General features: G+C 54.1%; 10 protein-coding genes across 10 annotated transcripts; 6 read left to right on the forward strand and 4 right to left on the reverse strand.

The window, feature by feature from the left end:
- Nucleotides 1–30: 30 nt before the first annotated feature.
- Nucleotides 31–1,589, forward strand: BO72DRAFT_446827 (DSC4 family protein). The gene is made up of 2 exons (XM_040944392.1): nucleotides 31–428; nucleotides 566–1,589. The coding sequence occupies exons 1-2, from the start codon at nucleotides 193–195 to the stop codon at nucleotides 1,494–1,496; spliced, it is 1,167 nt and encodes a 388-aa protein (XP_040802620.1). The 5' UTR covers nucleotides 31–192; the 3' UTR covers nucleotides 1,497–1,589.
- A 17-nt stretch (nucleotides 1,590–1,606) lies between these two features.
- Nucleotides 1,607–3,112, reverse strand: BO72DRAFT_446829 (ATP-dependent Clp protease proteolytic subunit). Its single transcript, XM_040944393.1, has 4 exons — nucleotides 2,809–3,112; nucleotides 2,722–2,740; nucleotides 2,449–2,616; nucleotides 1,607–2,381 (listed from the first exon to the last, which is right to left on the reverse strand). Exons 1-4 carry the CDS (start codon nucleotides 2,983–2,985, stop codon nucleotides 1,921–1,923), a joined length of 825 nt encoding a protein of 274 aa, XP_040802621.1. The 5' UTR covers nucleotides 2,986–3,112; the 3' UTR covers nucleotides 1,607–1,920.
- Nucleotides 3,113–3,247: 135 nt separating this feature from the next.
- Nucleotides 3,248–4,543, forward strand: BO72DRAFT_401337 (uncharacterized protein; the record flags this gene model as incomplete). The annotated part of the gene is made up of 1 exon (XM_040942178.1): nucleotides 3,248–4,543. A coding segment is annotated over one exon (1,296 nt), but the record flags the coding sequence as incomplete, so codon positions are not given.
- A 116-nt stretch (nucleotides 4,544–4,659) lies between these two features.
- Nucleotides 4,660–6,356, reverse strand: BO72DRAFT_526608 (4-nitrophenylphosphatase). Its single transcript, XM_040950051.1, has 5 exons — nucleotides 6,081–6,356; nucleotides 5,999–6,020; nucleotides 5,828–5,896; nucleotides 5,672–5,763; nucleotides 4,660–5,561 (listed from the first exon to the last, which is right to left on the reverse strand). The coding sequence occupies exons 1-5, from the start codon at nucleotides 6,171–6,173 to the stop codon at nucleotides 4,890–4,892; spliced, it is 948 nt and encodes a 315-aa protein (XP_040802623.1). The 5' UTR covers nucleotides 6,174–6,356; the 3' UTR covers nucleotides 4,660–4,889.
- A 143-nt stretch (nucleotides 6,357–6,499) lies between these two features.
- On the reverse strand, nucleotides 6,500–8,280 carry BO72DRAFT_426265 (replication factor C subunit 2). The gene is made up of 4 exons (XM_040942945.1): nucleotides 8,043–8,280; nucleotides 7,907–7,985; nucleotides 7,038–7,841; nucleotides 6,500–6,977 (listed from the first exon to the last, which is right to left on the reverse strand). Exons 1-4 carry the CDS (start codon nucleotides 8,162–8,164, stop codon nucleotides 6,813–6,815), a joined length of 1,170 nt encoding a protein of 389 aa, XP_040802624.1. The 5' UTR covers nucleotides 8,165–8,280; the 3' UTR covers nucleotides 6,500–6,812.
- A 2,456-nt stretch (nucleotides 8,281–10,736) lies between these two features.
- On the forward strand, nucleotides 10,737–12,757 carry BO72DRAFT_374840 (WD40 repeat domain-containing protein; the record flags this gene model as incomplete). The annotated part of the gene is made up of 4 exons (XM_040941149.1): nucleotides 10,737–11,053; nucleotides 11,163–11,290; nucleotides 11,343–11,929; nucleotides 11,993–12,757. The coding sequence occupies 4 exons, from the start codon at nucleotides 10,737–10,739 to the stop codon at nucleotides 12,755–12,757; spliced, it is 1,797 nt and encodes a 598-aa protein (XP_040802625.1).
- A 1,113-nt stretch (nucleotides 12,758–13,870) lies between these two features.
- pdx1 (putative pyruvate dehydrogenase complex component Pdx1) lies at nucleotides 13,871–15,269 on the reverse strand (the record flags this gene model as incomplete). Its single annotated transcript, XM_040947875.1, has 2 exons — nucleotides 14,928–15,269; nucleotides 13,871–14,859 (listed from the first exon to the last, which is right to left on the reverse strand). The coding sequence occupies exons 1-2, from the start codon at nucleotides 15,004–15,006 to the stop codon at nucleotides 13,871–13,873; spliced, it is 1,068 nt and encodes a 355-aa protein (XP_040802626.1). The 5' UTR covers nucleotides 15,007–15,269.
- An 83-nt stretch (nucleotides 15,270–15,352) lies between these two features.
- BO72DRAFT_446833 (uncharacterized protein) lies at nucleotides 15,353–16,547 on the forward strand. The gene is made up of 2 exons (XM_040944394.1): nucleotides 15,353–15,398; nucleotides 15,475–16,547. The coding sequence occupies exon 2, from the start codon at nucleotides 15,501–15,503 to the stop codon at nucleotides 16,368–16,370; it is 870 nt and encodes a 289-aa protein (XP_040802627.1). The 5' UTR covers nucleotides 15,353–15,398; nucleotides 15,475–15,500; the 3' UTR covers nucleotides 16,371–16,547.
- A 191-nt stretch (nucleotides 16,548–16,738) lies between these two features.
- On the forward strand, nucleotides 16,739–21,171 carry BO72DRAFT_485081 (cohesin subunit SMC1). Its single transcript, XM_040947876.1, has 6 exons — nucleotides 16,739–16,940; nucleotides 16,997–17,090; nucleotides 17,176–20,146; nucleotides 20,198–20,505; nucleotides 20,558–20,924; nucleotides 20,989–21,171. The coding sequence occupies exons 1-6, from the start codon at nucleotides 16,910–16,912 to the stop codon at nucleotides 21,004–21,006; spliced, it is 3,789 nt and encodes a 1,262-aa protein (XP_040802628.1). The 5' UTR covers nucleotides 16,739–16,909; the 3' UTR covers nucleotides 21,007–21,171.
- A 610-nt stretch (nucleotides 21,172–21,781) lies between these two features.
- On the forward strand, nucleotides 21,782–23,817 carry BO72DRAFT_66516 (glycosyl hydrolase family 79 C-terminal domain-containing protein). The gene is made up of 3 exons (XM_040950596.1): nucleotides 21,782–22,163; nucleotides 22,218–22,742; nucleotides 22,846–23,817. The coding sequence occupies exons 1-3, from the start codon at nucleotides 22,054–22,056 to the stop codon at nucleotides 23,654–23,656; spliced, it is 1,446 nt and encodes a 481-aa protein (XP_040802629.1). The 5' UTR covers nucleotides 21,782–22,053; the 3' UTR covers nucleotides 23,657–23,817.
- The last annotated feature ends 2,058 nt before the right edge of the window (nucleotides 23,818–25,875 follow it).

A 25,875-nucleotide genomic window follows, 5' to 3' on the forward strand; every position in this document is an offset into this window, starting at 1 on the left:
GCCATCGCCTGACGCAGCTGCCTGGTCCTTCTCCGCCTCCGCTTTCCGCCCTCCACTCCACTTCTCCTGATTAACTAACTGATTAACCGTCAGCGTGAACCTCACTTCCCTTACCTTCATCCTTCCACCCTTAAAACACCCTCCCACCTTCTTAACTCTCCGATCTCATCATCCATGTCCTCATGACCCTCTATGACCACTCCAGATGTGTATCGAGATGCGGAATACCTCGCTGACGTGTCCGGCTTATCGCCCGGCCTCGTCGCCGGACCTCCGTCCAGCAGCGGCAGCACCACCGGCAGCAACGGCAATTACGATGAGCGCATGAAAAAGATCCAATCCACCGCCAAGGTAGCCTTCATCGATCGGCTGCTCCGCGATCTCGATATCCTCATCTACTGCGAGCTGTCAGCGCTGTATTATATGGAGTGAGCAATTTGGCCCCATATCTCTTTTTGCCGTCGTCATTTGTAGATCCAACATATTATTACATCCGACCCCAACCCAACAAAAACCCCGCCCCAGTATTCATTTATTAACAGACTATAATTTTGTGGGTTGGCAGTTGCTCCATCATCCTCTTCGCCCTCCGCGCCATCGTGCAGCTCATCTTCTTCACCCCGAAAGCCCCGCCCTTCGACCCGACTCGGAACCAGCCCTACGTCGGCGCCATCTTCCTGAGTAATCTGTTCTGCATGCTCTGCCATACGCTGTTCGCCGCGCCGGAAGCCGGCGAGGAAACCCGCGGGTATATCCACGGGGGCTTGTTCATCGACTTCATCGGCCAGAAGGCGCCCGTCCCGCTGGCCCGGCTGCTGTCGATGGATGTGCTGGTTCTACTCCTGGATTTGGTGATGTTGGGGCTGGTGGTGGAGAGGGTCAAGTCTGTGGAGGCGCAGCAGCAGCAGGGATTGATCGGTACGGCGACCGGGCAAGGCTCAAGAAGTAATATTCTAAGTGCTATCATCAATGGGATGGGCCAGGACCACGATTCCGAAGAGCGGGGTGTTCTTCGGGGTGCGGCCACAGGTACTACTTCTACAGATGACCAGACGACTCAGGTCCCGGTCAGTGGACAGCCTTCGAGGCAGGAACGAGCTGAGGATCATGACCATGACCATAACACTATGATCGACGAACGGACCGAGTTGCTGGCCGACCCGACGGAGACGGGCCTGGACCTGGGACGCAGCACGGCCGCGGCGAAGGATGGTCACCCCTTGGATCGGTTCGCCTCGGGCCAGGCGGTGATCATGGACGTGGGGCTGGTGGATGTGGTCCGCGAGCAGTGGCGGTACACTCCGGCGACGACGGGGCGGAGTTCGTTGCGGTTCGCGAATCCGCAGCAGGCGGCGGCGTTCATGGCTGGGTTCCGGGATGCAATGAATGGGCGGTCGACGGAGCGGAATGCGCAGACTCCTGCCACTGCCACTGCCACGGCTACTGCCAATAACCCCAATCCCGCTCCCGATGCCAATGGCATTGTCAGTGCTTAGAAGAGAGGGTTGCTTTGGCTGGTGTAGATGCGGGGGTTCTGCTGTACTGTATAGGCATAGAATAGGTCATAATATACTAACTCTATTTGTTAACCCTGTGAGAACGTGGATGAAGTGTCAGGGGTAGTGCATTATGAGTAAGTTATTGTCTAATATCTGACATGGCAGTCAAGCAGGAAAGGCTGGGCGGAGTGGAGTGGAATGGAGTGGAGTTTCTATCTCCAAGCTCTTCGTCATCATCAGTATATGATCGTCAGCATCACATCGAAGGTACAACCACAAAAACACAAAGTAGAAAAAGACAATCAACCCAGGGTATGTATAAACATCAACCTCAACCCCCTTCCCTCTTCGCCTTCCACTCAGAAGGAAGAAAACCAGCTATAACCAACCCAAACCCTAACCCGGCCTAATCACCTAGTACCTACTCCTCCCCACCATTCCCATTCCCATTCCCATCCCCCTTCGCCTCTCCACCACCACCACCACCACTTTCCTTGGGCCCACCACCGGGCCTCCGATCCAAAATTTCATCCACAATCCCCATCTCCAGCGCCTCCTTCGCCCCCATGAAGTAATCCCGCTCCATCAGCTTCTCAATCTCATCCAGCGACAGCACCTTCTTGCCCGTCAGATGCCGCTGGTAGATCTTGTTGAGCTGGCTGCGCACGCGCAGGATCTCCTTGGCGTGGATCGCGATGTCGCTGGCCTGCCCGAAGTACCCGCCGGACGGTTGGTGGATCATGATCGACGAGTGCGGCAGGCAGTATCGTTTGCCCGGGTGGCCGCCGCACAGGAGCAGCGAGCCCATGGACGCCGCTTGGCCCACGCAGATCGTGGAGACGGGGCTGGCGATGTAGGTCATTGTGTCGTAGATCGCTAGGCCTTTTGTCTCGGATGATTAGTGTGGGGGTTTGGTAGGCATTGTCATTGGGGGTACGTAGACACATACCGGCCGTGACCGACCCCCCGGGGGAGTTGATGTACAGGTGGATGGGCTTTTGGGGGTTATCGGCTTCCAGAAACAGAAGTTGGGCGACGATGGAGGCGGACATGGTTTCGTCGACTTCGCCGTTCAGGCAGATGATGCGCTCTTTGAGGAGGCGCGAGAAGATGTCGTCTGCGTTGGGCGGGAATTAGTTGGGTTGGTTTGTGGTGGTAGGGGTGGTGGTGGTGGTGTGGGCTTGATTTGAGTGAGCTGATGCATGGATTGAGTATAACGTACATGTGTGCCAGCCTCCGCCCTGATGGTTTGTTAGTGAGCTTTTTTTGGGGGGGTTGGTTGACAGATTGATGGGAAATTCAAACTTACCACCGTCTCTGTGACAAACGGCGTGGGCGTCCATCCTCGCGCAGGTTGGGCCGTCGATGAAGCTGGTAGTGGTGATCGCGACGGGATGGAGCTGGTGAAGCTCCGCGACAGGGCCGGGATGGCCGACGGGCGGCTCAATATACGACTCGCTCGCTGCAGGGGACGAGCTGGATTCATTGTGAAGGTGTTGCTTGCAAATTCAAAGCGGGTAGGCAGGTAATGGCAAGATGGAGGCGATGGTCGGAGGGGTGATGGTCGGACGAGTGGTGTAAGACTGTCGCAGCAGCAGCAGCAGCAGCAGGACTCCGCCTTTGCGCGCCGGGCGTCGGTCAACGTCCAAACCTCCGCGGGTTTTTCTACTCGTCTTTCTCTCTCCACCGACAACCGCTCCCGTTCCAGCTGCTCGCCGCGCCATCCACCACCTCCACCAAAGGAGACAATGGAGTGTCTCTACGGTCGAATATCCTATGCGTCATGGCGCTTGAGGCAATTTCGTCAATTAGTCAACAATAGTACCACCACCGCCACCATTCATGGCCCAATTCCGTCTCAGCACCACAACCACCGCATACGCACTTTATCCACCTCGACCGACGAGCTTGAACCCCCACCTCCGCACTCAGCAGATACCGCTACTAAAGAAACACCTGCCAAACCGCCCCGAGAACCTCGAGCCCAAAAGTCCCCCCGGCCGTCCTCCCTCCTCCCCAAATCCCCGTTACTCACCGACCCGAAACCCGGCTACGAGCGCCTGCACAAGAAGAAAGCCCGCGGCAAACCATCGCACCCCAAAGATGATCTCTCCACGAACCCCTGGGCCGTGGCGCTAGCCACGCCGATCCGCCAATGCTCGCTGACGGGGCTCCGCATGCCGACGGAGTTCATGACCGGCTGGGGTCTCGAGGAACACCCCGAGGGCAAGAGTCTCTTCATCCATCCATCCGAGATCCTACCACCGGTGACCGTGCCCGAACCCGCTTCATCGCCGTCGTCGTCATCATCATCATCGTCATCTTCTTCTTCGACAGATCAACCGAAGAAGACGCAGCGGACCTCCCAAGCGATCCGTCACCTGCGGTTCCGGATGGTCAACCGACTCACGCTCCTGAACACGGTGACGGAGACTTCGCGAAGGTCCAACAGGAGGATCCCGGCCATCGCGCTCGCGTTCCCGATTCGCTGGCGGCCGCCGCTGGGGCCGATGACGGACTCGATGATGGCGTCGTGCGTCTGGCGCCAGGACATGCCGCAGTTCGTGACGCGGATGATGCGGCGCGAGGTGGGCCAGCGGCTGCGGAGGGCCGCGACGCAGTCGAACGACTCGCCCAAGCGGCAGGTCTGGACCTCGGTGCTGCCGCTGGAGGAGGTGGACCAGGACCTGGACCTGGACCAGGAGGGAGATGGGGCCGCGCGCATCGCCGAGGAGGCGCTAGTCGATGCGCTGGCGAAGGTGGAGCCCATCGCGCGCATGGAGACGGGTGCGGTGCTGGTGCTGCGGCGCACCGACTCGCCTCAGCTGCCCCTGTCGGGCTTCTTCCATCTGCCGCAGACGGATTCCAAGGTGCCCGTGTTCGATATGACGCGGTTGCTGGCCGAGGAGGATCTTCTCGCGTGTGGCAAATTCCAGGGCCAGGCGGCGGTGTTCTTTCGACCGGACGACAAGCCCACGGTCAATGCGATGCTGGGCTTGTGGAAGCTGGCGGGGCTATTGAGAGATGATCCGCATCTTGATCCGCATCTTGATCCGCACCAGGACCTTGAGCCTGAATCCTGATAAATCATGCTTTACATCCGCCGCAACCCTACGCACCCTGCCACACCATATGTATATAGCGGAGATTCACGAAGGCTGGTGGGGGAATATCTCCTGTATTCTATAATCTATGCAACCTAAACCCGTACACAAGACGGGAAGAGAGGAGCCAAAACCTATCACAACCCACCCCCCTTCCGGTTGTCCAAAATAAGGTAGTAACTACCCCGGGTTACGTCAATAGGTTCCATCCCCCCCAAGCCTTAGACCCTCTCAATTCAAAATATTCCCCATTCCCATCCCACCCAGGAACAAACCCTAAATTGAATCACTCACACCCCAGCAAATCCGCCAACCGATCCAAATAAGCCGCCGGCCTGACCTCCCCCCGCAAAAAGTCCTCCTCACTACTCACCCCCGTCAAAACCGCCAGCGTGCCCCCCAGCTTCCCCTCAACCCCAAACCGGATATCCGTATTCGCGCGATCCCCCACCATACACGCCCTCTCCCGGTCAAACCGAAACTTGCCCTCGATCGCATCCATCATCGCCTGGTTCGGCTTCCCCAACGACACGGGCTCCTGGCCCCCCAACATCATGATCAACGGCGCACTCATCGACCCCGCGCCGGGGAACAACGTCCCCGCATTCGGCAGCGTCGAATCGATATTCGTAGCCAGGAACACCGCGCCCCGACGGATGTAGTGGAACGCCAGCGCCAGCTTGAGGTAGTTCACATGGAAGTCGAGGCCGACCAGCACCACCCCAACCTCCGGGTCGAGGAGGCTGGGGTCGCCGGCGGCGATTTTCTTGTAATCCTCCGGCGTGATCTCGCGGCGGTAGGTCGGGTCGGTGCCGCCGAGGAAGGGGACGTTCTCGGCGCGGAGTTCTTGCTCGATGCCGGTTTCGCCGATGACGAAGACTTTGCGTTTGTTGGGCGGGAGGGAGAGGATGCGTGAGATGTAGATTGAGGCGCTGTAGGAGGAGGAGAAGATTTCTTCCTGTGTCGTGAAGGGGGGACGGGTTAGTGGTGGGGTGTGGGATGTAGAGGGTTTGGGGGTTGAGGGAATATGGCTGGCTGGCTGGCTGGGGATGGGGTTGGAAAACGTACCGTTGTGCTGGGAATGCCCAGCCCATCGAGCTTCTTCACGTAGTCAGCGCGCGACTTGGTGCTGTTGTTCGTCACGAAGACCACTTGTTTGCCTGGCACACGAAAGGGGGGATTAGCTTGTCTGCGAGCAGCGCATGCCCCCTGAAAATATCATACCTTTGCTTCTCAACAGTTCTAATGTCTCGTTAGTGCCGGGGAAAAGGTGGTCCCCGGACCAGAGAACCCCTAAGTTGTAGATCGAGGGTCAGTCGGGCCTTTGCTGTAGGTGCTGTTGGTGCAGAACCGCGGAAGCTCTGATGTTCTATCGGACTCATGGCGAGGACGTACCATCGCAGTCAAACAAAAACACCTGGATGATAAATTAGCCTCTGTCAAGTCCAACACAACCTGTCCCACTGAAGACACTCACATCAAACTTGTCTATGAACTCACGGATGCCAGCCGCGTCGCCAGTCAAATAGCGGGGAGTGTGGGTGGATGCGGGGTACTCGGAGGAAGCCATGAGGGTGGACGGCGGTCTATATGCAGTGCTCTAAGGGTCTATTGCAATATCGCGATATGCTGCTGCCTCAAACGTATGTACTGGAGCAAGGAGAAAACGAAAATCTAAAAATTATTTGAGTCATAAGAAGTCTTGATGCGGCACACTCTATTCCGGCTCTCGTCCGGCTCTCGTCCGGCTCGTCGGTGAGCCACGAAGCGGGCCGCACGTGAGGAACCGGCGATGAAGGAAGGATGCATGCATGCCCTCCGTGTATGACGTTCCTACACCTACATGGGTCCCCATGGAAATTGAGTTAGAGAGAAGCATGTTTTGACTTGTTCGTTATATTTCATACAGTCGTAAGTCTTGGCTTCACTCCAAGTTGCAGATTTGGATTTTGCGCGCGCGTCCGATTGTTTCCCATGACTACCGGCTCCACTGTATACTTCCGTACTACAGGAAGTGATGCATGAAAGAAGATGACAGAGTCTGGTGGCTTTGGTGAGGAAGTATTCTGTAAACTTCTGTATCCTTCGGATGATGATGAGTCGCGTCAATTAGCCTCTTGACACTACTATCGGCGAGGTCTGCCAATCGAATGACGTCGCTCAGAGCTTAGAGAAAAATAATAGGTAGTGGTATGGCCGTCTTCGACGACTACGCGCCGCCTAAGATGCCAGAAATCTTGAGTGCGACGTCAAGGATAGTCAGGTGCTCGTCAGCCCCATCAACCAGACGACGGTCCATTTCCGAGAAGACAGTCACGATCTTATTCTTCTGAATATCGGGAATAGCATCGTTGTAGATCATGCGCCGATAAAGCTGCACCAGATTAGTATTGAGACTCCATAACCGACGTTCAGAAAAGAAATATAGAATTACCTGAAGAAGGAGCTGACTGGCACTCCATCCATCTGCAATGATGTCCGTAACCACCTTGGAAACAGCATCATAAGATGACCCGACCTTCATCGGCTGGAGAGCCCGGGTCAGATCATCCAAAACACTTTCAGGTACGACACCAGCGATCTCCTCGATGGTCCTGACAGTGATCAATTCCGAGCTTCCATCTGCCATCTCCGTATCTTCATCGTCGTCCTTCTTCTCGACCCTACCGGTCCCGACCAGCTTGGCCGCACTTTGCAAATAGGTGATCGCACGTCGCAGATCACCTTCACTACAGCTGATCAGCTTGTCAACCACACCCTCTTCTAATCTCAAGTTTTCCAGCTTGGCGATCTGGACCAGCCGATCTCCCGCCGCCGTGTTGTCCAGAGCCTTGAATCTGAACTTGCTGCATCGACTCGCCAGTGGCTCGATGATACGAGTCACATAGTTACAGACTAAGCAGAAACGGGTGATCCGACTGTACTGCTCCATGGTGCGACGAAGAGCGGACTGCGCGTCCTGGGTCATACTGTCTGCCTCATCAAGAATGATGATCTTGAATGGAGGACACGGGTATTTGGCAAGGTATTCCGCGCCCATGCCTGTTGAGTGACTGAGTTGGGCACGAGCAAAGTTCTTGATTTTGTCGCGCACGATACCAATACCACGTTCATCGGAAGCGTTCAATTCGAGGATGCGGGAGCGGTAGAGAGTAGGACCAAAGAGCGACTTTGCGAGAGCAAGAATCGTGGAAGTCTTTCCGGTACCGGGAGGGCCGTAGAAAAGCATATGGGGGAGCTAGAGATCGCCCGTCAGTATTCCTGGCTCTTAGGCGACGATACAGATTTCGGAAGTCGTCGTACATTAGAAGCTTGCAATGTGCGTCGGAGAACCTTGGTGGTGTGATCTTGTGCGGCGACATCATCAAGAGTCTTGGGGCGACTATTTCGTGGTCAATGTGACAGGCATTTAAGGACACATTGGGTGGAGAGCGCCTACTATTTCTCAACCCATGGTTGTTGTCGACCTTGTTCATCCTTCCCATCCGTTGGCTTTGGCTTGGAGGCACCCGAAGCTGCAGCTGCAGCCCGGGCTTTGTTGCTGAAGAAATTGGCAGCCATCTCCAATTGGTGAAGGTTGAGGTGAATACTACTCGACTGGTGGGTGCCGACGCTACTCTGGGATGCCCGGGGAACACGGCGGCGAGAGCCCTGAAAGCGTGTCGGAACGCGTCTCCACGTGATACGCGCTGACCGCCCGCCCACTTTATCATTTCCAGTTGTTATCGGCGGATGGGGAGCAGACCAACTTGGGGACTATGATGAAGCTCTCTTAGTTTGGGGCACGGTACTCCGTAGCTTTGCAGGACTGCACAGCACATACTCAGTTGTCTTGAAAGCCGCAGCAACAAAATAGAGGCCTATGCCTAACGCGGTGATGGTCACTAGTGCCCCTAATATTATCGCTACTTTGATCAATGCCTCGTTGGCACTCATCGCTGTTGGATCATGGGTTCAACAAGGTGATGTTGAGGCATGGTCTGAATGCGCCCGTATGCTGAAGAGAAATAGCTACGGAAGTGCACTTTAGTTCGGGAAGGGAAGGAACAGGCTGGCGGCAGAATGCAACTGTGGAAGCAGCTGGTCGGTCCTCGTTGAGCATCGCATCAATTGCATGCGCAAAGCTTGAATGCTAATCTAGCGTACATGAATTACCCGCGAAGCAGCTCTGTGACCGATCAGAATTGGCAGACGCAAGGCTCATGAGAGCCTCGAATGAAAATCTCCATATTGGGACAAGTTAAATAACCGTTCCATTGCATTTTTAAACTGTAATCTCGATAGTATGCGATGAGTAGACCAGCGAAGAATTATCATGGGCAGCCATGGCAGCATGTTGAATCAATGTGATTCGGTTTATTTGGCTAATCGCATCAGGTCAATTCTAGTGTCTCGTCGAGAAAAGCCAAGGAATAAGAAGCCACTGAAACATTCGAGACAAAGATCAGAGATATTGAATGGTCCGAGAAGCAAGAAGTTAGACTCAAAGGAGTCCTGAGCATTCGCTGACTCACTGGGATCTGCCCTGATCTACCGGATCAAGTGGGTTGGCTCGGATTCTTGGTCCAGGCACTATCTTAGTAGTAGTAGACCATCTACTCCGTACTAGTTATCTTAGATCGACTGCATCATCGAAACGGGGAATTGAACGCCACTAAAGCGGCGGTTGTGACACGGAAGAGCAAGTCCAGTTAGAGACTCATGCTGCGACTGGGATTAACTGCAGGATGAAATAATCGGGATTCTGTGGTCGAAAAGTCTCCTGTTGGAGGAAGGGACTGGCCCAAGCTTCCCCCATGGCGCGTTCTTTCGCAGGGCGCGTGGAATGAGAGGCGGTCGCGCTGCTGGTGCTCGTGGCCCTGGCACGCTCGATAACAGTCGCCCTGATCCAATCACCAGGTCGGCGCTTCGCGTCAATGAACAACAAAAGACGATGACTTCGAAATCAGGTCGTCTTTTCTTCCAACAAAGAAGCGATAAATCTATCGACCTTGACTCATTGACTCGTTGACTGACTGACTGGAAGTTAGGATGTTGCTCTCCATGCTTACAACTTAAATTGTACGATAATCTTGTTGTGGTGGGGGAAAGGAAGGATATCGGAAGTCGATAGTAGTCGGTGGTAACCAACTTGCAGGCGATAAACAATAATAATTAAATCATCATCTGCAGCCGCGCGACCAACAACACATGACGGAGACAGAGACGGGGCTTCCCCATCTTTCCCTCCCACTCCTACTCAAAAGGACATTGTATATATGAATGACCACTACAGGATCATTGCAAAGTGATTATTTTCATCAGGGTAGTCATTCGCATGAATTTCAATTCTCTAGTGACTTTTTGTTCTTTATTTTTTCTTTTGTTTTCTCCAAGGAAAGGGCCATCGTCATCTAAGTCAATACAGCTGCAGCGTCAGGCCAACCTCCCTGTGTTGTTCCAGAACCGGTTTAGCGCACCCGACGCGTGACTGAGTGCGGTGGGTGCAGTGGATCACTGGAAAGATCCCCTTCGAACGGTCGAGCGACAGACAGCCCAGAGACTGAGAGAGGGAGAGGAGAGAGAGAGAGGGAGGGAAGCCCATCGCCGCCGCCGCCGCTGCCAACCAGCCAGCCAGCCAGCCAGCCAGCCAACCCTTCCTTGGATTGATCTTGTCTCAACCCTTCTCCCTCTTTCTTTCTCACCAACCCAAAGTGGTCGGGTCAATCTCAAATGACCTCCACAATTTGTGCCATTCTATCAATTCAGTCTTGGGTCTGGTGAGAGACTCTGTCTGTTTCATTCCCTTGCCGCCGTTATCCTCACTGCCCGCCTACTTCCCAAGTTTATTTGGTTTCATTGAACCCGGAGCGGAGCACAAGGGCTCGCCTGTTGTCGTCAACACTTCCAACTCTCACCTCACACCCCTCCCCCCCACGAACCTTTGAAGCGCCGATTGATCGACCAAATAAACAACCCATACAATAATAGACCTACGAGAATCGCTGTTCCTCTGACTTGACTTCGCATCTCGCTGCGTTTGCGACTCATCGACCGTGGGGATCTGTCGCATTGACCCTACCTGACTTGATCCCGCTTTCGACCGCCATTTGTACTGTACCTCGTGAGGATCGGTCACCCCTCCCTCGAAACCATGGGCGACCCCCGGAAGTTTGATCCTCCTGCTACCCGCAGCGCAGCAAGAAGTGGGAAGTCGCCGGAACGTGCTGCCAACGCATTGTCTATCGCATCCCCTCCTGGCTCAAGAACCCCCCCTAGTATGCCAGCAAAGAAGACCCTCTTCTACCCCGAATCGCAAGGGAGACAACAAAAGAGTCGAAACACCTCAGAAGCGATCGATCCCGATGCGCTCGCGAAGGCTTTAAGGGACTACGAGGACGCTGGAAACCCTCGCGAGAGAACACCCGGCACAAGCCCCAGTCGGAAGAGGCAACGAGTATACGGCGACAGGTCAGTAGCACCACACTTCTGGCACCTTCCTACATCAGCTCGGCCATTTCGGTCATATTGTGAAGCAATCCCTTGGGCTCCTTGCTAACGTGCCTACGCCGCCTTATAGATTCATACCCAACCGTGAGGGGCAAGACCTGCAAGCAACCTACAGCCTCCTTCATGAAGACGGCTGCCCCTCGACTCCCTCCAAATCTAAGAAACGCGCTCCTCATTCGGAGCTTCATTTTCAAAAGAGTGAGTTTGCACACAAGTGTGGCGCTGATCCCTTTGGCTAATGATCACTCAGCCGAAGAAGCAAACAGAATGTACTCACGGGTCTTGCGGAGTGAGCTTTTCGGAAACACCGTTCCTCAGGCAGATCTAGAATCATTATCGCCGGATCCGCTGCTGGGGTTTGCGAACGGAATTAACGACAAGACTCGCTCTCATACCCCTCCGTCACATGTCGTATCGAGCCTCCCCCCAGCCAGTATAACGCCGTCCACTCCCCATAAAAATCTTTTCAACTACGCCTCCTCACGCGCTGGATCTGGTCATCCGACGCCATCTAAGACTCCTCGAAGTCAACATGGTCCGAACCTGAACGTTCGGTCAGAGCTCTACAGCCTTTCCCCGATCCGATACGACAGCCAACGGATATTAGAAACACCCCGCAAACAGCCTCGCTACGTTAACAAAGTGCCGTACAAAGTACTTGACGCACCCGATTTACAAGATGACTTCTATCTGAATCTGGTAGATTGGGGAAGCAGTAATGTTCTTGGTGTTGGTCTAGGTAATTCGGTCTATATGTGGAATTCGCAGACTGGAAGGGTTACGAAACTGTGTGAACTGAAAGATGATACTGTCACGAGTGTGAGCTGGATTCAACGGGTAGGTGTCAGATGTTCAGCAAGCCGAAGCCTTCGATACTGACTCAAATTCCGGTTAATTTAGGGTACTCACCTTTCAATTGGGACAGGCAAAGGACTCGTGCAAATCTGGGACGCAGAGCGATGTCGCCGTCTAAGAACGATGATCGGGCACACTAACCGTGTCGGAGCGTTAGCCTGGAACGACCACATTCTGACCTCAGGGTCACGAGATCGCCTGATTTTCCACCGAGATGTTCGTTCGCCAGATCAATTCTTGCGTCGTTTGTCCGGTCATAAGCAAGAGGTGTGTGGTCTCAGGTGGAACACGGAAGATGGCCAATTAGCTTCTGGCGGTAACGACAACAAATTGTTGGTCTGGGACAAGTTGAACGAAACTCCTCTCTATCGCTTCTCCGACCACACGGCCGCAGTCAAGGCAATTGCTTGGTCGCCTCATCAACACCATCTCCTAGCCTCGGGTGGTGGAACGGCGGACCGAACAATCAAGTTCTGGAACACGTCAACAGGATCCTTAATCAAAGAGGTTGACACAGGAAGCCAGGTCTGTAACCTGGCGTGGTCGAAAAACTCGGATGAGATTATCAGCACCCATGGGTATAGTCAAAACCAGATTGTGATCTGGAAATACCCCCGCATGGAGCAAATCGTATCTTTGACTGGGCATACTTTCCGTGTACTTTACCTGGCTATGAGTCCGGATGGTCAAACAGTCGTCACTGGTGCTGGCGACGAGACTTTACGTTTCTGGAAGATCTTCAACAAAAGACCAGGAAGAGAGCACGGTCGTGAAGGCAGTAAGCTGGCTGAATGGGGTACTATTCGGTGACAGCCTCGAGCCTCGGCTACTAGTCGCCCTTGAACCTTTGTGCTATGTCACGCTTGACTATTTATTAGCAGTTTCCGAAATGCATTAGATTCGGCGTTCCAGGGCATTGGCGTTTATTCGATGCTGGGCATGTCCTTGGACGGTCTGGGGGATGGTCATTTTCTCACGGTTTTCCTATTGGCATTTCTCGCATCTTGTGGATTTTCACGGCATTTACATGGGCGATCGCAAGTTTTCCCCTTCTGCATGCACATCGCGCGCTTGACTGGACCTCATCTGATTCTCACCACATGTACTTTGGCCCATGTCTTTTTTTCTTTCCATTCTACTACCACGGCTTCCCCTTTATTCTTTATTCCCTTGATTTTCCTTTCTCGCGGCCTTCCTTGGGCCTTGGAGTTCCAGCAAGCGCAGTTCCAGTTTGACCCAAAGATATGAAGTCTCTTTCTCAGCAGCGGCGCTCATGGTGTTTCTCAGGTGAAACCAAGACCGAGGCGTTGCCCCTCTCCCCTACTTCTCCCATTGCTGTCTCATCTTCATCCTAATGGCATGATATACTTTGAATCTCTCTGTTCCCTCTCACTACTTACCCCGTTATCGGCAACCGATGAAGAGCTGGCGATCAAGCCGCAAGCCCAACAAAGCATTTATTCATACCGCGCATGATGAGCTAGGAATAGCAGCTCTCTGACGGGGAAGATGTTACGTAAGACAATACAACCACCATGAGCTTTTTCTTAGATGTGATTTACAGGCGACTCAGCGCACAAGCTCAGTCAAATTTGGCATCTTGAAGGAATATTTTTGATTTCTATATTTGGTAATTCCAGCTCACTACCAGCACATCAAAATGCACTTTGGTTTCATTCCATTACCTGTGAGAGTTGTAAATGTTGTATATGTGTGTGTGGGTGTGTGTGGTGTGTATGCTATACTTGACGAGCATTAGCTGCGGAAAAGTAGACGCAGAAAGAAGGCCTCCCCGTTAGGGCTATCAGTACTTACAAGATGGGGGCGAAAAAAAATAGGAAACGTCATTCCAAAACGAGACATGCACGGGGATGAATAGAAAGAAATAGCAGGCGAAAAAAAAAAAAAGAAAAAAAAACAGATCTATAGAACAAGCCGGCCCGGCTCAACCGTCAACAGCGACTTGACGCGGTCCAAGAAAACCTGAGCTCTCTTCTCATCGCCCACGGGGACCGTCAAGCTGAAGACGTTGGCCGCGCCCGCGGCCGGCGCTGCGCCGGTGACCGAGGAAACCGAGGAAACCACCTTCTTGGCGGCGGCCTTGCCACTGCCGGCCAGAATGTCGATGATATCCTCCGTGACGGACTTGGTTTTGGGGATGGCGACGGCATCCGCTGCTGCTGCTGCTGCCGCTGCCGCCTCCTGGGCGTTGAACTCGGGGAAGTACTCGCCGCGGGAGGTGCGGGCGGGGGCGGCGCCCAGGACGAGCTCGTCAAAGAGCTCGTCCGCCGTGAGCTGCTCGCGCACGGAGCGGGGGAGGTCCTCGTTGGCGAGGTCGGTGGCGCGCTCCAGGAAGGTCGACAGCGGCACGGTGATGTGCAGCTTGTCCTGCAGGCGCTTCTGGGCGTGCAGCACGGCGGCCAGGGAGATGGGGACGGCGACGCGGGTGGTGGGAGGTGGACGGAAGACGGGGGCTTCGGCAGGCTTGGGGGTGGGTTCAGCTTCGGCGGGCTTGGGGGCTTCAGCAGCGACAATCTTGATGTTGCTCAGGTCCAGCTGGCCCAGCTTGGCGAAGCGCGCCGCTTGGGTCGCCGGGTACTCGGCGGGGATCTTGCCCAGGTAGGCGAGGACGTCGCCCTTCAGGAGTCGGCCCTTGGGGCCCGTGGCGGGGATCTTGGAGATCTCCGATTCCGGGATCCCCTTCTCGTGCAGCAGGCTGCTGACCGATGGGTAGAGCGGGTAGGCGGGGTTCTGGTACTGCACGGCGGAGGTGGAGTTCAGGCCTGTAGTGTGGATGGAAGGGTTTGTTAGCGAGGTGTATGTGTCTGTGTGTGTGCAGCGGAGGGAGGTGAGGGCTCGTGGAGGTTGTGCTTGTGCTTGGATATGAGGGCTGAAGTGAAGGCTGGTTGTGTCTGGTGGAGAAGAGGCGATGGTGATATTCTTTCTTTCCCCCCCCCTTCGGAGTCGGCGGAAAACTCACGCTTCGAAGTGTTGATAACCCGGGGTTGGCGACGGGCAAGAGCGGCCGGAAGTCGGCGCAAAGGGAAGCTGGAGGCCATCTCTGTTGTTGTTGTGGTAGGTCGGAATCGAATCGATTCTCAAGTGGTGGAGATAATAAAGTGGTGTTCGAGAAAGTCGCGAGGCACTGCAGCTGGGAAACCCGGGAAACCAAGGATCGCACTTAGGAACCCACCACCACGATGATGATAGAGTTCAAGGAGCTCGGCGAGGTCGTCTAGATGGTCGCGATCTGTGTTCAGAAGCTGCAAGACATTCGGGCCGGGGGCAATGGCGCTGCGACAAGGAGGAGTGAATGTCCGGGGATGTTGAGGTTGTTGGGAGTCTCACCGATGGCCCGGACGGGAACATTTTTCTGCCGCGGATAACAACGGGCTTAAACGGAGTTGCGCATTCACCAGCTCAATCGCTGACTTGCTGTGGCTGGTCGAAGGTAAGCTCAATTGCATTTCTCTCGACTCTCCGGAGTTAGATCTGCATGCTAATTGTTATTTCGCTCTTGATTCCAGGCTCCCAACGCGACACTATACCCATCATGTTTGCTACACGACCTTCTGCTTTCCGGGCATTCGCCCAGCAATGTCCCCGGAGTACCTTCTCTTCGAATTTCCAGACCTCAAGTCCAGTATGGCGATTTTTCTCGTACAGTGCTCCGCGAGCAAAGGCTGCCGTTAAGGCTAAGAAGCCCGCTGCACCACAGCCCAAAGCCCAGGAGCCGGCCGAAGATACATTGAGATTCGCGGGCAGACGGCCTGCGGGCTCAGGCCGATTAGCTGCCAAAGTCGCAAAAGAATCCAAGGGAGAACTGATGCTGTTCCAAGCGCCCTCGCACCGCAGCTACGTACTAGGTGCCTACGGGATCACGGCTTTTTGCTTCGCGTACTCGGTGTATAACAGCAATATCACCTTTCGCGACCCGATCGCACCTCTCCCCATGTGGCAGAAGGTAACATTCGGAAGTATCTGTGTCATGATGAGTGTGATGGGCACTGTCTTTATGGCCAAAACGAACAAGTTGATCAGGACCGTCAAAGCTGTCAACAAGAATGGGGAGGCCTACATTCGATTCACGGTTCGCAGCTTCATTCCATTCCGCAAACCATATGAATTCGACGCTCTGCCTCGCCAGGTTGCCTTCGCCCGTCGTTTGGTGATTTCCCCTGATGCCGCTAGTAAGAGAAGCACGATCCAGCAGAGCGCCCAAGTGAGCTTCTTCAGACAACCGCTGAAGAAGATGAGTATGATGTTTTACAAGACATTTCGGGCGATTCGTCAGCTGTTCACCGGCGAGGATTTTATCCTCATAGAAGTGGATGGTCAAAAGGGTGAATTCCGCATGGATGCGGCTGGGTACGTCTCGCAGGACTTCTTGTCCGTTGGCAACCCGGTGACTGTGAGACGCTAGACGTGAGTTATCGACCTGTACGATATTCTTCTCTTGATGTCTCAAATACTCAACCTTTGTTCCTTACTTTGTCACTGCTATACGCTGGGCTTATGTTTTGGGGCTGCTGCATTCTTACTTAGCCCCACCGCCTCCTACTACTACCATGTACATATTGTAGAAACTAGCATTCAAAACTAGCACTAAGCAAGATCTTCCTTCAAGAAAGAGATAAGCGTAGTAACTAGAGGATAGGCGTAGTAACTAGAGTCGATACAAGGGACTTGGGTGGAAGTAAATATGACAGCCACGTGACCCTCTCCGCAGCGCGTCTTCCGCCCCCCCAATCAATCAACCGTCCGTGACGCGACTTCGAGATAACCAAAGTAGTGAATGCTGCGCGAGCCCCTCCACACTTGCTCCGTGCAGCCCGGGCTAATCCAGCCTTCTCCCCATTCCGTGGTGGGCGCAGCTCCTCCATTTCCTCTGCATCCGATATCTGCATTTCTGAATCCGTCTTCTCGCGCGGTCGCAGCAACGCGCGACCCCTCTGTCGCAAAATGGGGAAGCTCATCCGACTCGAGCTTTTTAGTATGCAGAACCTCATCTGATTGACACCCCATACCGCCCACTGACCTCCACATCAGACTTCAAATCTTACAAGGGTCACCACACCCTCCTCTTCGGCGATGCGTACTTCACCTCCATCATCGGGCCCAACGGGTCCGGCAAATCGAACTCGTGCGTTTTCCCACCCACCTCGGAATGAATACCTCCGCGGAACACGCATCGCGAAGGGGTAGTTTATGCTGACTATCAATCTCAGGATGGATGCGATCTCGTTCGTTCTCGGTATCAAATCATCCCATCTGCGATCTACGAACCTCCGCGACCTAGTCTACCGCGGTCGTGTCCTGCGTACATCCAAGGTGGATGCGAACGGCAATGCCATCGACGGAGCCGCGGACGGGGAGGAGCAGCCCGAAGACGAGATCGACGGCGAACAGTCCCAGGACCCGACCGGATCGAATGACCCCCGGACCGCATGGGTCATGGCGGTGTACGAGGACGATGCGGGCGAGGAACAGCAATGGCGGCGGTCGATCACCAGCGGGGGTGTCAGCGAGTACCGCATCAACAACCGCGCGGTCACCGCGCAGCAGTACAACGAGGCGCTCGAGGCCGAGAACATCCTGATCAAAGCGCGCAACTTCCTCGTCTTCCAGGGTGATGTCGAGGCGATCGCATCGCAGTCCCCCAAGGACCTGACGCGGCTGATCGAGCAGATCTCGGGCAGCTTGGAGTACAAGGCTGAGTATGAACGGTTAAAAGCGGAGGCTGAGGAGGCTGCGGAATCACAGACCGTGCAGCTGAACCGCCGCCGCGGGATCAACTCGGAGATCAAACAGTACCAAGAACAGAAGCGGGAAGCAGAGAACTATGCCAGAAAGGCCGAGGAACGCGATCAAGCGATCATCACGCACATTCTGTGGAAGCTCTTCCATTTCCAGCGCCTGATCGACGCATCCAGTGCGGATATCTTGAAGTACCAGGATGAGCTGAAGGAGTTCCGCCGCGGTGTTGAGAAGTACGAGAAGAATGTCGAGGACGCGAAGAAGAGCCACGCCATGGTCGGTCGGGATGTCGCCAAGGCGGAGAGGAACATTGTCAAGAAAGAGAAGGACATTGAAGAGGCTGCCAACGCCCTCGTCCCCGTTGATGAGAAGGTCGATATCACAAGGAAGAAGGTCGAACGCTTTGCTTCTCGTATCGCAGAAATTACCCGCGAAAAAGATACCCAATCGGCGAATGTGAAACAGCTGGAGAAAGATCTCAAGGTTGTCGAGAAGGCGCGGGCTCAGTGGGAGGCAGAATGGCAGAACACGATGAGCAAGCAGGGCGGCCAGCTGAGTGAGGCTGACTTGCACGAGTACGAAAAGCTCAAGGAAGAGGTCAGTAAGAGATCGTCTGCTGAGCAACTGAACCTCGACAACCTGCGCCGTCAGCGGAAGACCGAAGCCGAAGCCCTGAACAGCCTCAAGAGCAAATTCGAAGGGGCTGATTGGCAATTCAAAACCTTGGAATCTGAGACGCAGACCTTGGCCCAACGCAAAACCGCCCTCAACGATACAGTCAAGACAACTTCCAAGGAGATTGACCGCAAGAAGAAGGAACTCAATGCTGTGACTTCTGAGCGCCTGCGTGTATCACGGATGCGAACGGAATTGGAAGAAAAGTTGCAGGTCGTCCTGAAGAAACTGCTGGACGCAGATGATGGGAGGAAGCAGTCTGAGAGAGAGATCAGAGCCAAGGAACTGATTTCGACCCTCAAGCGCATTTTCCCGGGAGTCAAGGGCCGCGTCAGTGACCTTTGCAAGCCCAAGCAGAAGAAGTACTCCGAGGCAGTTGGCACTGTCTTGGGTCGGCACTTTGACGCGATTGTTGTTGACAATGAGAAGACAGCTAAGGAGTGCATTCAGCACCTCCGCGACCAAAGAGCCGGCCAGGCCACCTTTATCCCACTCGAGACAATCCAGGTCAAGGCCTTTAACTCGAACCTCAAGGGCCTCCACCGCGGAATGCGTCCGGCTATCGAGACCGTCGACTATGATGACTCGGTTGCCAGAGCTATTAGCTACGCATGCGGGAATGCAATCGTGTGCGATGATCTGGCGACCGCCAAATATCTTTGCTATGAGAGAAACGTGGATGCCAAGGCCGTCACGCTCGATGGCACTGTAATTCACAAGGGCGGTTTGATGACCGGTGGTAAAGGGCCTCAGCAGCACTCCAAGCGCTGGGAGGACTCTGAGGTGGAGAATCTGTACAAGCTCAAAGACAAGCTGTTGGCCGATCTTGCCAACCTACCCAAGGGCCATCGCCGCGGCACCGAAGAGGAGACGCTACAAGGTGACTTGGTTGGCCTGGAGCAACGTCTTGCCTACGCTCGGGACGAGCTCAAAGCACTCGAGAGAAACCTCGAGAGCAAACACAGCGAACTAGAATTCGTCAGAAGTCAGCTCGAAGAAATGCGACCGAAGCTGTCTGAGCGCGAGGATTCACTACAGGAACTCGATGAGACTATTGCAGCATCTCAACAGAAGGTCAGCAGCGTAGAGGATGAAGTGTACAAAAAGTTCTGCAAACGTTTGGGCTATGCCAACATCCGCGAGTACGAAGTTCAGCAGGGATCATTACAGGAGGAGGCAGCTCAAAAGAAGCTCGAGTTCACGACGCAGAAGAGCAGGATTGAGAACCAGCTAAGCTTTGAGCGGCAGCGACTGCAGGCTACGAGCGACCGCATTGCTAGCCTTCAGGCACAGCATCAACGTGACGAGGAGTTAATCCAGGAGCTTCAGGCCGAACAGGAGCGCATCAGAAACCAAATGGATGAGTACAATGCTGAACTTGACGTTCTTCGAGAACGGCTCGAGGAGCAGAAGGAGGCATATGCTCAGTCGGCGGAGAACCTGACACATCACCGGAGGGAGCTTCAGAAGCGCACCAGAGAAGTTGAGGGCACTTTGAAGAATGTCAATGCCCTTGAGGCAGAGATACAACGCAATTCGTCCAGTCGTTACGCTCTTCTCCGGCGTTGTAAGCTGGAAGATATCGATATCCCGCTGACAGACGACTCCAACCCCTTGGATCAGCTTCCCATTGACGATTTGATGCAAGCAGCGGATCCAGACGCCATGGACGTGGATGAAGATGCCAACGGGGTTGGAGACGCCTTTACCGTTCAGGACTATGGCATCGAGGTTGACTTCGACTCTCTTGGAGACACCCTCAAAGAGGTAGGTTACTCGGCGTCAGATTTACAAGACTTTCCACTAATTCGATCATAGGAGGATGACGAGAAGCTCGAAGAAGAACTGCTCGAGAAGGTCCGGTCTCTCAACAGCGAGTTGGACAAGATGGCACCTAATACACGCGCTATGGAGCGGTTAGAGAGCGTGGAGAACAAGCTTCGAGCCACGGAGAAGGACTTTGAAGATGCTCGGAAGCGGGCTCGGAAGGCGAAGGACGAGTTTGAAGATGTGATGCGCCAGCGGTCAGATCTCTTCAACAAAGCCTTCTCTCACATCTCCGAGCAAATCGGTCCGATTTACCGCGAATTGACGAAGAGCGCAAACTATCCACTGGGCGGCCAAGCGTAAGCCTGATTGGAGCTCCTTCCATTCGACCCTGTGCTAACAGAATGGCAGTTACCTGGATATCGAGGACTCGGACGAGCCCTACCTCGACGGTATCAAGTACCACGCCATGCCTCCGCTGAAGCGTTTCCGGGACATGGAACATCTGTCCGGTGGAGAAAAGACTATGGCCGCTCTGGCTCTGTTATTTGCGATCCACTCCTACCAACCGTCACCCTTCTTCGTGCTGGACGAAGTCGATGCTGCCCTCGACAACACCAACGTTGCTCGCATCGCCAACTACATCCATGACCACGCTGCTCCGGGCATGCAGTTTATCGTCATTAGTCTGAAGAACGGACTGTTCCAAAACAGTGAAGCCCTGGTTGGAATCTACCGAGATCAGGTGGAAAACAGCAGTAAATCTCTGACTCTTGATGTGAGAACCCTTCTTTTCCCGAACTCCTCGCTAAATGAGATACTAATTGCTTCCGTTCGTGCAGCTCCGTAAATACAACTAAACAATGATTCGGAAAGATTGGGTGGAGTGGACTGGGCTACTTGACTCTGGTGTGATGTGTAGAATATATCATTCTCTGGTCTGGTCTTGTTGTTTCTTTCTTTGATGAGCAAAATGGTTTTAGCTATCGTGCAACGGATTAATGGGACTTTTCTTTCTGCTTTTCCTGATTCCCACCCCGGTTCGTCTTCTAGGCCAGACACTTTTCGACCTTACTCCGATCACGGAGAGAAGTCCGGATCTTACGACACGACACCAGCCAGTTTCGACAGCAGAGCCCTAGCCTCTCGCAAGTGAAGTGAACCCCCAACCCCCAAAGATCGTCTCTCCCACCCCCGCCATCCCCGCAGACCCTTTCATCTCCAGCTCTCTTTAATCCCTGACCCCCGGAAGAATTCCGGCCTCAACTCCGCCAATAAACCCCTACTGATCCTTATGAAGTTACATCGCACTTACGTTCATTGCAGGCGAGTCAATGGCCGCCTCCTCTTGCCCGTTCCATAGCCGCGGAGCTGCACAGGATGCAATGGTATATATTACCCCGGGCCATAGGACGCAAATGTTCCACCATGTACATGTCAGGGACCACTACACTGGCAGTTCCGTCTTTACATAAACGACCTATACCCCAGACCTATTGATATACCCTAAGACTACACGAGTTCAAAAAAACAGCAACAATGATGCTCCTCCACCACCATGGTCATCAGCTACTCACCGCAGCCCTAGCGGCGCTGAGCACTACCGTCACCGCAGCTCCAGCCGTCACATCACCTAACAACTCCTCTTCTTCTTCTGTCATCGTCGTGAGCCAATCCGTCCCCGAATCCGCTGGCTTGCCCGTCTTGCATCCGTTTGTGTCGTTTTCGATTGAGTTTGTCTTCTTTCCGGATTATGCGGGTATGATTTTCCCTCCTCTTGCCCTATTCTTTTGTGGGAATGGTGTAGTATGATGGGGGGGGAAAATGGAATATGCCCTTTTTTTGTGTTTCTGGGGTGGGGATGGTTTGGGTGGTGTATGCAACAAAGAATTCACGGCTAAGACCAGATGATTCAAGGGAATCGATCTCATCCGAACACCTTCTCGAATAACTTGTTGGATAATCTGGCTGAGTTGGAGGGGGTGAAGCCTTTTATTCGGGTGGGAGGGATTACGCAGTATGTCTTTGTCTCTGCATCTGTTTGGATATCTCTTGTTAACACCCAGCAAAGAGACTTTGCCCTCTACGACCCGACCCTCCCCACCGCGACGAACGGCACCTATGTCCCCAGCATCAGCACGGACTACCCCCTGCTCCTGACGATCGGGCCCTCGTACTTCGAGTCCTACTCGACCTGGCCGGGAGCCCGGTTCATCCACGGCTTCAACCTGGGCCGGAACACCTCGGCGCAGTTCGCACAGCTGCTGGAGACGGTGCCGCTGGTGTGCGAGGCGCTGGCCGGGGGCAAGCTGGCCTACTGGGAGCTGGGCAACGAGCCCGATCTCTACAAGACCTCGGCGCAGGGGGCGGTGCGGCCCCCCACCTGGACGGAGCGGGACTACGTGAATGAGTGGGTGAACAAGACGACGGCCATCCAGCAGAAGATGCGGGCGTCCTGCGCCGGCGGGGAGGAATTCGCTAACGCCAAGTATATCGCGCCGTCGTTTGCGGGGGTCTCCAATAGTTTGAACCCCGTGGTGACGTGGGAGAATGGGCTTGACAGGAAGGGGAATATCGCGCTGAATTCGGAGCATAAGTGCGTCTATCTCTCTCTCTCTCTCTTTTTTGGTTTGGTTTTGCTGTTCGCCCAGAGTGTGTGTGGGGAGCCTGCCGGTGTACTGACAGACAGTTTGGCATAGTTACATTGGCGGCGCCACGCAACCGGGCGTTACACTGCAGAAGACACTAATGAACCATACGATGACGGTCCAGAGCGTCGCGCAGCATGTCAATGTCTCGACCATCCTGCTTGAAAAGAACCTGACCACGAATATCCCGTACATCTTGGGGGAGACCAATTCGTTGTACAACGAAGGCGCGTCGGGGCTCTCCAATTCGTTCGGCGCGGCGCTCTGGGGCGTCGACTTCAACCTCTACTGCGCGTCGCAGAACATCCGACGGACCCACATGCACCAGGGACGCGACTTTCGGTACGCCTCCTGGCAGCCGGTCAACACCAACAGAACCACCATTGGCACCAAGGCGCCCTACTACGGCAACGTCATGGTGGCGGCTATGCTCCACGGCGGCGAGGGCGGCGAGAAGGACGATGTCCAGATCGCCAACCTTCCGCTGAAGCGAGACACCGAGGCCGCATATGCCGCGTACGTGAACGGTGGCTTGGCCCGGATTGCTGTCATCAACCTGGTGGAGTTCAATTACACCGGGTCGACAACGACGGGCAGCAGCCAACGACCCAACGCGTCTTATGTTTTTCAAGTGCCCTCATCTGCTGCTGGAACTACTGTCTCAGTGCAGCGGCTGATAGCCAACGGTAGTGACGCTATCACGGGGGTCACCTGGGATGGATTGTCGTACAATTATGAACTGAACAATGGGAAGCCTGTGCGTTTGGCAAACATTACGGCGGGGGAGACAGTTTCGGTTAGCCGAGACGGAATAGTGAGCATCGAGGTTCCTTATTCGAGCGCTGCTCTCTTGACGTGGTAGGAGTCATATTTTCGGATAGTGAAGGCAGGATGGATGGCTTTCCAAGAGGGGGTTGCTCTTCAGATTGTCGAGCATGGCAAAGCAGGCTGCCGTGTTTGCAGCAGCCTTATAGCAAGCACTGGGAAGATGCGCATCGTTGCAGAGAATTGAATACTGGGCTCTCAACAGGGGCTCGCGCGTCTCACGATGCTAAGCCACGTCTTGTCGAGCTGGAGCTGTCGATCCATGTCCACGAAGTTACACTGTATTCCTCGTAACTTACCTCAGGATACACCACATCCACCTGTTTTCCTGACTTCGTGGCCCACTCCCGTAAAGCATTCAGTCTGATGTACGGAGTGACGGACTCCGTTCTGCCAGCCGATCAGGAGAGGCAAGCACGTCCACCATCGTGATCATCGACCTCCGCGTTGGGAGAGGCCGAGCTTTGACGTCAAAAGCCTGCCCATCATGTTTCAGAGCCATGGAGAAGGCAGTGGGGTGGAGTTCCTGGTCGATCCATGACCAGACCGAAGTTTCGGAGCATTTGGCCCCAATCCCAGTAAGGCAGAAGTCAATAGTCAATTTCGGATGAGCTAAACATAACATGATTCCTGTCAGTGGTGAGTCGTCGCTGAAAGCCCAGCCACAGCGGGACGTGAGCTTGTGTGTGGAGTCAATAATCAGTTTTATCCCGTATCCTCCGTTGCGTGGAAAGGGAGTCGACAGATCAAATGATCGGTGTACAGAAAACTCTAAGTCCGGATTAGTGGTGCGATATGTAAACTCTCGGAGCCACAGACCTGGCTATGGCATTGCTGGATAGACTTTGGAGGACGGATGGATGCCTTACGCGGTGGACCAGACCACATACACACACAGCTCGATTGATCACTTTTTTCTTCCTGCAGCGGATCAGCTACCGGTAGAGAGTCCCCGTCACGAACCGAAAGACAGGTCACTTCTGCACAACTTTGATCGCTTATGGATCGGCTTGGCAAGTCATTCCAGCGCCATGGCAGGAATGATCATGACACATGGCACTGTCATTAATTTTGAAGGGATGTGGTCTTTTCGCTTGGCCCGTGTGAAGCAGCGAGTGCTCAGATCCCGAATTCTGCAAGCCACTATGTCGAAATTCCTGGAAGAATACACTCCCGCATAATTCTGTACGGACGGGGATGTTTTGCTGGCTGCAGGTCTCCCAGAATGGCAATCGCGTTCCATGACCTTGACGAGAAAGAAAGGGTGGTGAGATAGAATTGACAGATGCTCCTGAAGGAGAGAGTGGCGAGTTGTTTGCTTGGAAATGAAGTCGACGAAGAAGGGTTGGATTCATTGCCAACTTCCCCGCACCCGAGTCAAGACGGCCGTTACTTGCTTACAGTAGTATTGGAGTAGTTAACTTATCTTCCCTGTTGCATCATTCATTGACTTTTCCCGATTGAGTTACTGCAACAGTAGGTTAGCAGGTTAGTATGCAAGTCGATCGGCAATCAGCTTTCCAAGGGAGCTCTATGTTTGCTACCTCCCTTGACCGTTCTGACTGCAGGATCGGTGAAAATGCCTTGGGCCAATCGTCATAGTCGGATGCCAAATCCGCGATTGCCGTTGCATCGATTGTTCGCCAGAAACAATGCAATTGAAAGCAACTGGATGCTATTCAATTCGTGGCCCTGGAGTTTCCTCTTTGGTCTGTTGGAAGAGCACTCTGAAGAGTGGTCTTGAGGGTAAGATCTGGATCGACCGACATACAAGCTCGAGATCGCACAAGCCTATCGGGAAACTGAGGTCGGTTCCGTGCGCCACTAAGGGACACTGCGTTAAAGTTTGAAACCTTGTTGTTGAGCCATTCATGAAAGCGACTGGGAAAAAAAAGTATCAGTGCGATCAGCGGTCAGGCTACGAGCTCGCTCTGACACCCAGGTACAGTGGGTTACGCCCAACCTCCGCAATAAGCGCACTAGCTCCTAGGGCAGAGATTAAATCGAAAACATCAGCGAAGTTAATCCAGAGTGACCTGAAGCATGGAATTATTCCCACTGGTGGAAAGCCGAAGTCAGAGTCGGTCAACTGTCACTCTAGCGATACTATTCCTGCACGGAGATAGTAAGTGACTTGCCGTAGCACCAACATGCCACAAGGATGGCAGCAATTGACAGCAGCAGCCTATCATCAATTTCCGATTATGGGTTCCGAGTACTTTCCGAAGCCATGTGATCTTCGCTGCTAGAAATAGC

The sequence above is a fragment of the Aspergillus fijiensis genome (genome assembly GCF_003184825.1).
Source record: "Aspergillus fijiensis CBS 313.89 unplaced genomic scaffold BO72scaffold_16, whole genome shotgun sequence".
In the NCBI taxonomy this organism is placed as follows: Eukaryota; Fungi; Ascomycota; class Eurotiomycetes; order Eurotiales; family Aspergillaceae; genus Aspergillus; species Aspergillus fijiensis.

Coding starts and splice junctions, on each gene's coding strand:
- BO72DRAFT_446827 (XM_040944392.1), top strand. CDS start 193: ATGACCACTCCAGATGTGTATCGAGATGCGGAATACCTCGCTGACGTG. Junction 429..565: donor TCAGCGCTGTATTATATGGA/GTGAGCAATTTG, acceptor GTGGGTTGGCAG/TTGCTCCATCATCCTCTTCG.
- BO72DRAFT_446829 (XM_040944393.1), bottom strand. CDS start 2,985: ATGAATCCAGCTCGTCCCCTGCAGCGAGCGAGTCGTATATTGAGCCGC. Junction 2,382..2,448: donor CGGGGGGTCGGTCACGGCCG/GTATGTGTCTAC, acceptor CCGAGACAAAAG/GCCTAGCGATCTACGACACA.
- BO72DRAFT_526608 (XM_040950051.1), bottom strand. CDS start 6,173: ATGGCTTCCTCCGAGTACCCCGCATCCACCCACACTCCCCGCTATTTG. Junction 5,897..5,998: donor GTTTTTGTTTGACTGCGATG/GTACGTCCTCGC, acceptor TCTACAACTTAG/GGGTTCTCTGGTCCGGGGAC. Junction 5,764..5,827: donor AGAACTGTTGAGAAGCAAAG/GTATGATATTTT, acceptor TTCGTGTGCCAG/GCAAACAAGTGGTCTTCGTG.
- BO72DRAFT_426265 (XM_040942945.1), bottom strand. CDS start 8,164: ATGGCTGCCAATTTCTTCAGCAACAAAGCCCGGGCTGCAGCTGCAGCT. Junction 7,986..8,042: donor CAACCATGGGTTGAGAAATA/GTAGGCGCTCTC, acceptor ACCACGAAATAG/TCGCCCCAAGACTCTTGATG. Junction 6,978..7,037: donor CCAGTCAGCTCCTTCTTCAG/GTAATTCTATAT, acceptor AATCTGGTGCAG/CTTTATCGGCGCATGATCTA.
- BO72DRAFT_446833 (XM_040944394.1), top strand. CDS start 15,501: ATGTTTGCTACACGACCTTCTGCTTTCCGGGCATTCGCCCAGCAATGT.
- BO72DRAFT_485081 (XM_040947876.1), top strand. CDS start 16,910: ATGGGGAAGCTCATCCGACTCGAGCTTTTTA. Junction 16,941..16,996: donor CATCCGACTCGAGCTTTTTA/GTATGCAGAACC, acceptor CCTCCACATCAG/ACTTCAAATCTTACAAGGGT. Junction 20,506..20,557: donor TATCCACTGGGCGGCCAAGC/GTAAGCCTGATT, acceptor ACAGAATGGCAG/TTACCTGGATATCGAGGACT.
- BO72DRAFT_66516 (XM_040950596.1), top strand. CDS start 22,054: ATGATTCAAGGGAATCGATCTCATCCGAACACCTTCTCGAATAACTTG. Junction 22,164..22,217: donor CGGGTGGGAGGGATTACGCA/GTATGTCTTTGT, acceptor CACCCAGCAAAG/AGACTTTGCCCTCTACGACC. Junction 22,743..22,845: donor GCGCTGAATTCGGAGCATAA/GTGCGTCTATCT, acceptor AGTTTGGCATAG/TTACATTGGCGGCGCCACGC.